We start from the raw sequence: 8,472 nt of genomic DNA on the forward strand, positions 1-8,472 counted from the left end.
TAGCCCTGCCCACTCCTTCATTCTTTTATTGGACAAATACTGAGTGCCTGCTGGATGCCGGGAGACCTAGGTCCTGGGATACAGAGTGAACACAAGAGACAGAAATCCCTGCCCTCATGGAACACATTCTTAATGGGGAGAGACAGACAAGTTCTCAAAGATCATACCCAGTGACAGTGACAAGAAATATAAAGCTGGGAAGGGGGAAGATGGAGTAGATTGCACAGACTGTCATTGTTTAAACGTTCTAGTTCATGTGAACGTGTGTATCTGACTGTGTGTGTGTGGGCCATGCTCACACAGGGGAGCCAGATGGTGCTTGATATTCTAGAGCTGGAATTAACAGTCTGCTCATGTCACCTGACATGAACGCTAGGAACCAAACTATGACCATGCAGCAAGTGCTCTAAACTGACCAGTCAACACTCCAGCAGCCCAAAAGCCAATCCTACCCCACCCCTGCTGTAATTTTTTAAAAATCTGAAATGTAACATCACTTTAGCTGGGATAGGTGTACAGCTGGCTTGGGTCTTCACAAACTGAAATACCCTATTGCCTATAAAGGGTAATAATGTGTCACTGAGAAAACATCCTTTCAACCAATACCTCAGAGGACTAGGATCGTTGAAACCTAAGGGAAGTGCACTCTATGCCGGGGAGATGCTGGAGACTGCACGAGCATCTAAGCTGAGGAGGCAGGGAGGCTCTGGTGGCTGGCATACAGTGACGGGCTCTTATAGGAAACAAGATCAACGAGGCTCCGTGCTTCCCATCTATAGGCAAGCACTGCTATTGTTTCTTTGCATAATACAGTACACAGTCTAAACATTTTAAGAATGTATTGCTTGTGAGTATTTTGTCTGTATTTTTGTCTCTGTAACTAAGCAGTGGGTGTAAATTACTAGCACACGACACAGAATTACAGGGTTAAAAACATATATGCTGTCTGGGTAAACACATGAATAAATATGGTATGTCAACTCTCTTGAGATTGCATTCATTAACAGTGAAAGGGTTTTTTTTTTTGTTTTGTTTTGCTTGTTTTAAGGTGAAAATCTAAAAAGCCAGAAGGTGAGACCACAGTACAGAAACCCCAAGTCTCAGGAACTGGTGGATCCCTGTGCCTCTGCAATCGGGCAGTGAGGAGAAACCAAACTAAGAACTACTTAGAGAAGGTCTAAGTTCTCAGATGCTGCCTGCACCTCCACAAGGCTAAGCAACCTCTGCAAGATGGACACCCCTCTCCCCTGGGCCTAACTAACTACAGCCCTCCCGCCTCACTTGACTCTCAGAAGCCTAGCAAGACTTCTTAGTTAGGCCTTACAAGATTAGAAGAATGTTCTCTTAGGAATGACCAGCTTAATACAAAATACCTAAAGATAGGGACACAAACCCTTTTCCCAGTTAAATGCCTCAAAGATCTCCCTTAGGGAGAGTCCAACACCAACAGGTTTTACCCAGTCACAAAGTGAAGTGTCTAAACGTGAAAGAAAGATGGATGAAAGCCATTTTAGGCAACAGTATGAAAGACAAAGAAAATAAAGAGTTGTATATTCTACAAAGGGAAAATAGGGAAAGAAACCATCAATTAAAACACAAAATTTATGAGACCTAATGGACACGCAATCCAAGTTTTAAGACAGTGAAGTGATCAAGTACCCACACAGTGAACTGGACACAGACAAACACACGCACGCATGCACATGCACACACACACCCCACTGTATAATGGAAGAGACTACCAGGACAACAGATCCTTGTTTCTCAGAAAGAAAAATTAGGCCTCTCAGAGAGACCAGGAGTCAAAAGGTTTCCGATTTCTCAGCAGCACTCAAAGCTGGAGCCAACATCATAATGTCTTAAAACCCTGGAGGGTGAGGATTCCAACCAGAACTCTAACTTCAGCAGAGATTTAATCATGTGACCAGAGAGCAAGCCACTTCCAGACCAGTGAGGTCTAAAAATGTCTACTTCCTATGCCACCAGTCAGGGCCCCAGGAAAACAAACAACACCAAGGGTAGGAAAACACCGTTCCCAGGTGACAGACACACAGTCCAGAGGGACCAGCAGAGGCTCCAGGGAACACTCCCTCAGCAAGGCGAGAAGATGCAGTGACTGACCAAAGCAAATGATGCATTTTGGTATTCAGTGAAAAGTTAATTTAGTGGGAAGTTCATAGGGAAATAAAATCTAGGAGATGATAGGACTATGTAGGGAAAGAAAACCACCGGTCTACCCAAAACCGCACTAGGTGCACACAGGAAGACAGGTGACAAGAAACAAACATCCACACGAGGGGTACAAAGAATAACAACAGCACCATCATGTTACAAGATACACTGGTGTTGCTGGAGAGACGGGTCGGTTGTTGCCCTCGCAGGAGGCCCAGCATCCGATGTCAGAGAATCCAATGCCCTCCTCTGGTCTCCATTAGCAACAAACACCCACGTGGTACATATACATACAAGCAGGCAGACACATATAGACATCAAATAGAAACAATCTTACAAATGAAACAAAACCCATATACATTAGCCAAACAGAGGGGAGCATGGATAGTTGCTCTGGAGAACTGATAGCCCTCTTCAGCCAACACTCTTAGAGAACTATTGGAGTTTAAAATGCAGCCTCCCCTTCCCCACTTTCATGGTCTTTGTATTTCTAGCACTAAGCAGTCAGTCATCTGCAGTTCATGAAGACTTTGGCCAAGAAGCATAATTCCACATAGCAGGATTAACAGATTCTCAAGCTCAAACCAAACTCCAGGAGCAATAGTCGCAGTGCTGTAACAGTCCCACCAAGGATGGCCATGACCAAAGTGGGATTAAAAACACAAAACCACGCTTTCTTCATCAGAATGTTTATTAAAAATATAGACTGTGCTTAAATGTCATTGTGGGTGTATGCTGACTTCCAAACAGACTTCACAAATAACACTTTGAACAGAAGTGGTAAACAGAAATGACTCCCCTTAGAGCCTGACATTATTAACCACTCCATCAACACTCACAGGGGTGGAGTTCATGGGCCTAAGGGCACCATGAACACAAGACATCTTTTTGCACTTCCCAAGTGGCTTTATATTTCAGCTATGGAGGTCAGTTCTCAAAGTCCTACTTGTTCTCAACAAGTAGTTTATATGTCCGTTTAATCAGCCTTACACCTTTCTGGGCCAATTCAGCTGCAGACAGGAGGAGAAGCCGTCACCAGGTCTTCATGCCATGCATCCACCTGACTGCCCGTCCTCAGATGCTATCCAGCTTCTTTAAGATATATGGAGCTGAAAGAAAAACCCGGGATTAGGTTTTTTTTTAAAGATTTATTTATTATTATACATAAGTACACTGTAGCTGTCTTCAGACACCCCAGAAGAGGGCATCAGATCTCATTACGGATGGTTGTGAGCCACCATGTGGTTGCTGGGATTTGAACTCAGGACCTTTGGAAGAGCAGTTGGTGCTCTTAACCACTGAGCCATCTCTCCAGCCCCTGAATTAGGTTTTATTCTACAAGTCCTCAGGCCATACTGCACAGTTATAATGGTGGTGGTGGTGGCGATGGTGGATGTCACTGACTTTATGAAATATGATTCTAGAAACTTCCAAATTGTTATCCAACAATTGTGTCTGACCACAAGAAGGGATCCGCTGCTTTGCAAAGCTGCCCACCCCCATGTCACTCAATAACCATCGCACACAAAGAGCAAGCAACCTCACACTCCGGCATCTTTCCTCCAGGGCTGTACGTAACCCCAACAGCCCTTCACTGTGGGCATCTTTGACCTATTTTGCACTACAGGAAGTTAAATCCAGGTCTTGCACGGGCCAGGCAAGGACTTTACCCCCAAGGTATACTTGAGGGGGGTGGGAGGTGGAGCAGATTCCTTTTTAACCCAAACAAGACGAAATGCAAGAGGAATCAAATGGGCATTAGGCTTCATTACCAATGCTGGGAGAACAGGGGCTAGGAGGTGTGTGTGTGTGTGTGTGTGTGTGTGTGTGTGTGTGTGTAAGGCAAGCAGAGGAACAGACACCTACTCTGGTTTCTCTATGACTCTGTCACCTATGCCCTTCAGATCACACCAGTTACTGTGCTGATGTGATAAATGATGTGCACAGAGCTGTCTGGAATACCCAAGTGGCGTTGCTGAGATAGAGATGACTCAGCAGTTCAGAGTGTCTGCGGTCAATCAGGAGGACCTGAGTTCAGATCCCAGCAGCCCAGCCATCCAGCCATCCCTGGCAGCTTACAATTAATGGCCAGCTTGACTCCAGTTCCAGGGATTCCAACGCCCCCTTCTGGACTGCAGGCACGTGGTTCACATATAGACAAGCAGAAAAACACATAACAAAAGTCTCTTGTTTCAAGACAGATTTCTCTGTGTAACCGCCCTGTCTGTCCTGGAACTCCATTTGCAGACCAGGCTGGTCTTTAAAAAAAAAAAAAAAAAAAAAAATCATTGAGATCCACCTACCTCTGCCTTCTGAGTGCTGGGATTAAAAGTGTGTGCTACCATGCCCGGTTCTAAATAAAAATCATTAAATAGAATAAATCAGTGCACTAAGCTAACATTTCCTTGAGAGCTCTTGCCTATAAGAGAAGGATGGGAAAGCTAAAGTTTAAAGGGTAAGCAGGATGTTTTGGGTGCTTCCATTTCCCCCAAGATGTCCTGTCCTGGAGGAGCCAGCAATACAGAGAGTACAGCAAAAGAGGCACCCAAATGAGGGAGGCCTTAACTCCAGTCTTCTAAAAATGTTGGTATGTTCTTCAATTATTTGAATCGCTCCTGCCTCTCCCTGCCCAGAAGACTCCCACAGGCAAGCAAGCACTGGACAATAGGAAGAAGTGGTACAGGTGTGGAGGTCAGAGTACAACTTCTGGAAACTGGTTCTCTCCTGCCACCACGTGTGGATCCGGCTCAGGCAACTCAGTGAGCCACCTAGCCAGCCCCTGACTTTTAAATTGACAGTATGGCTTTAACCTTGAGTATGTGTCCTATGAACTCAAGCTCTCACTTGGGGTGAGGTGGCACAGATCAAGCAACTTTTGTTAATGTTGAGATCAAACGCTTCAGAGATTCTCCAAGAAAAACCAATTATTTACTTCACCCTCTGTACAAACAAACATAAAGAAAGCTAATCTCTTGTACTTCAAAGGCAAGCAGAGAGAGAAAGCGCCTGCTACCTTATTAAGAGCTCAGCCGGAATTGTATTCGTTCTCTGAACGGCCAAATGACCTTGGGTCAGCCACCTTCCGGGGACCGTTTCTAGGTTTGCAAAACGAGGGTATTGCTCCGAGGATAACACGTGGGAGCTTCTTAAGCACAAACGTTGGGCGAGCAAAGGTGACTTAACCACGCGTCCTCCGCCACCACGTGCACTGGGCACATCCCCAGGACCCGCAGACCCCCAGAGTGTGCGCAGTTGGGCAGTCCTGGACGTGCAAGCACCCCACTCTCCCCAGGATGCTCAGCTCAAGGCCCCACGACCGCGTGCAGGGTTGGGTGTGGACGCGTGGCCTCACGGTCACAGCCCAGAAGGACACTCACTGACTCGCAGCAGGGCCACGTAGATGAGGAAGTTCCGAATGGAGGAGACCACATCCTCACGCATCTTCCGCTTCATCTCCTCCGGGTCCAACTTGGGCGCGAGACCCTCGATCCGGAACATTGCGGCGGCTCTGCCTCCAAAGCTTGCGAGAGCAGCAGCTTGCTCTCCTCCAGTGGCCGCCCTGCACCCGGAACTTAGCCAGGCTCCACTTCCTGTCCCACCCCTTGTTTCTGTCCTGTGACGGGAACCTGTGAGGGGAAAATTTCATCCTGTCTTCTTGTGTCTGAAGCAAAGAGACCTGAAGGGGGCGGCCGCCGCCTTAAGTCTCTGAGCCTTGGGTGGATCTGGACTGTGTTTTGGTCCCTAGCCGGGAGAGTGCCACCTGTAAAGTTGTTTTATGCTGTAAAGTAGGGAGGTGTGTGCAAAAATATCATTATAAATAATAATAACATTTATGAAGAATCTAAGACAGTACTTCGTGAAATGCACATTTTAGTCTGTCCTTCCTAGGTTTGAAATTTAAAACAACTTAGTTGGGAATGAAGTTCGTTTGCCAAATCGTTTTCTTAGGATGCATGAAGCCCTGGATAGTGTTGCTGTTGTGATAAACACCACCAAAATAACTTAGGAAGGAAAGTGTTTCACCTAACCTGTTAACGTTATCCAGGGAGGCCAGCACTGGAGTTCAAGCTGGAACCTAGAGGAGGGAACTGAAACCAAGCGGAGACGTTGTCTTTACTGGCTAGCTGGCCTCAACCAGCTAACTTACTTTTATTGGTTAGGACCACCTGCCGGGTGGCATTGCCCACAGTGGGCTAAGCCTTCCTCCATCAACTAGTAGTCACACAATGACCCTCAAATTCACCAATAGGACAATCTGGTGGAGGCAATTCCTCAATTGAGGTTTTCGCTTCCTAGGTGTCAAGTTGACAAAAACTAGCCAGCACAGTGCTGCACACACCTGTGTTCCCAGCACTGGGCTGCTGGAAAAAAGGGGTCAAGAGTTGAAGGTCAGGGCAGTGCTGGCTCAAGCACTTGGGAGACACAGGCAGGCAGATCTTTGAGTTCAAGGCCAGCCAGGTCTACAGAGTGAGTTCCAGGACAGCCAGGGTGACACAGAAAAATCCTGTCTCCAGACAAACAAACGAATGAGTTCAAGGTCAAGGTGGAAACAGTGTCTCACACCTGTAATTTCAGCCCTCAGAAGACAGAGGCAAAAGAATTACTGCAAGGTTAGGGGCAGCCTGGGTTACAAAGTAATTACAAGGACAATCTGAAACAAACAAACAATCCCAAGATAAACAAACACAAACAAAAAACAGAGGTCAAGGTTATCACCCTCAGCTAGTGAGCTCAGACTGCTAGTGTCCCAGACACTGAAATTCTAACATTTCCCACATTTTTTTTCTGTACACTCATTTTTTGGAGGTAACTGATCTTTAAATATTCTAATGAAGATCTTGGACTACAGCAAGTATGAGCCCAGATCAAAACTGATCAACACTGGACAGATGAGAGAAAATCAAGTTAGAGTTTTCAGACATGAATGGGACAACTGAATTTTTCACATAATCCAATATCAGAACGTCTCTTTTTGCAGGCACACTGTATAACAACAATGAATTTGGGGTTAAATAAGAATAATACTTGAGGGCTGGTGAGATGGCTCAGTGGGTAAGAGCACCCGACTGCTCTTCTGAAGATCGGGAGTTCAAATCCCAGCAACCACATGGTGGCTCACAACCATCCATAAGGAGATCTGACTCCCTCTTCTGGAGTGTCTGAAGACAGCTACAATGTACTTACATATAATAAATAAATAAATCTTAAAAAAAAAAGAATAATACTTGAAGCCGGGCGTGGTGGCACACGCCTTTAATCCCAGCACTCGGGAGGCAGAGGCAGGCAGATTTCTGAGTTCGAGGCCAGCCTGGTCTACAAATTGAGTGCCAGGACAGCCAGGGCTACACAGAGAAACCCTGTCTCGAAAAACAAACAAACAAACAAACAAACAAACAAAAGAATAATACTTGAGGCCGGCCATGGTGGTGCATGCCTTTAATCCCAGCACTTGGGAGGCAGAGGCAGGCGAATTTCTGAGTTCGAGGCTAGCCTGTTCTACAGAGTGAGTTCCAGGACAGCCAGGACTACACAGAGAAACCCTGTCTCAAAAACACCAAAAAACAAACAAACAAACAAAAAAACTTGACTGTGAGAATGACTGACAATGTTAGCACCTTCCTGATTGACAGAGTGTAAGACCCTGGGGTTAGAGTAAAAAACTCTCGAGTGTTTCTTCAAGCTTTAGTAAGTATTTGCATCTATAATTCAGACAGTGGACAAGCAGAGGCAGCAGTGGTAGGGGAGGGGCTGACTCCTAAGGAAGAGGTCCAGCCTTCATGAGTGCCGAGAAGATCACTCTTGGCAATGCTTCTCCCTGCTCACAAAATCAGGGACAAGTCTCTCTTTCGTGCTCTAAAGTCTCTTCTCACTCTGATCATCTATGCATTTGAATTCTATTTGTGTCATTGAGGGCATAATAGTTTGGAGTGCATGAATGTCAATATATCATCACCCGTGATCAGCTAGTGTGCTGGCTAGATTCTTGTTAAGATGACACAAGCTTGGGTCACCTGGGAAGAGGGCACTTCAGTTGAGGTGAGGTCCCCATCAGGTCGTCCTGTGGGCAAGCCTGGGAGGCACTTCCTTGATTGATGATCGGTGTGGGAGGGCCCAGCGCAGTAAGAGCGGTACCATTCCTAGACACGTGAGCCTGGATTGTTTGAGAGAGAGCTGGCTAGGTAAGTAAGCAGCATTCCTCCACAGCCTCCACTTCCTTCAGACCCTGCCTTCAGGCTCCTGCCTGGACTTCCTGCTCTTGGCTTCCCTTTGTGATGGACTGCACCTATCTGCAAGAATAAA

General features: G+C 46.2%; 1 protein-coding gene across 2 annotated transcripts; it reads right to left on the bottom strand.

The window, feature by feature from the left end:
* Positions 1-2,845: 2,845 nt before the first annotated feature.
* On the bottom strand, positions 2,846-5,750 carry Tomm5 (translocase of outer mitochondrial membrane 5). 2 transcript variants are annotated; one of them, NM_001134646.1, is made up of 3 exons: positions 5,550-5,750; positions 4,476-4,525; positions 2,846-3,281 (listed from the first exon to the last, which is right to left on the bottom strand). In NM_001134646.1, the coding sequence occupies exons 1-3, from the start codon at positions 5,668-5,670 to the stop codon at positions 3,267-3,269; spliced, it is 186 nt and encodes a 61-aa protein (NP_001128118.1). In that variant the 5' UTR covers positions 5,671-5,750; the 3' UTR covers positions 2,846-3,266. The 2 variants fall into 2 exon arrangements, with proteins under 2 accessions (NP_001128118.1, NP_001093145.1); NM_001099675.1 differs by lacking the exon at positions 4,476-4,525.
* Between the last annotated feature and the right edge of the window lie 2,722 nt (positions 5,751-8,472).

The sequence above is a fragment of the Mus musculus genome, chromosome 4 (genome assembly GCF_000001635.26).
Source record: "Mus musculus strain C57BL/6J chromosome 4, GRCm38.p6 C57BL/6J".
NCBI classification, from domain to species: Eukaryota; Metazoa; Chordata; class Mammalia; order Rodentia; family Muridae; genus Mus; species Mus musculus.

What these genes read in the sequence shown, in the direction of transcription:
- Tomm5 (NM_001134646.1), bottom strand. Translation starts at nt 5,670, where the DNA reads ATGTTCCGGATCGAGGGTCTCGCGCCCAAGTTGGACCCGGAGGAGATG. An exon ending in CGTGGCCCTGCTGCGAGTCA is followed by an intron (nt 4,526 to 5,549) that starts GTGAGTGTCCTT and finishes ATTTTTATTTAG; the next exon opens with AACCGGGCATGGTAGCACAC.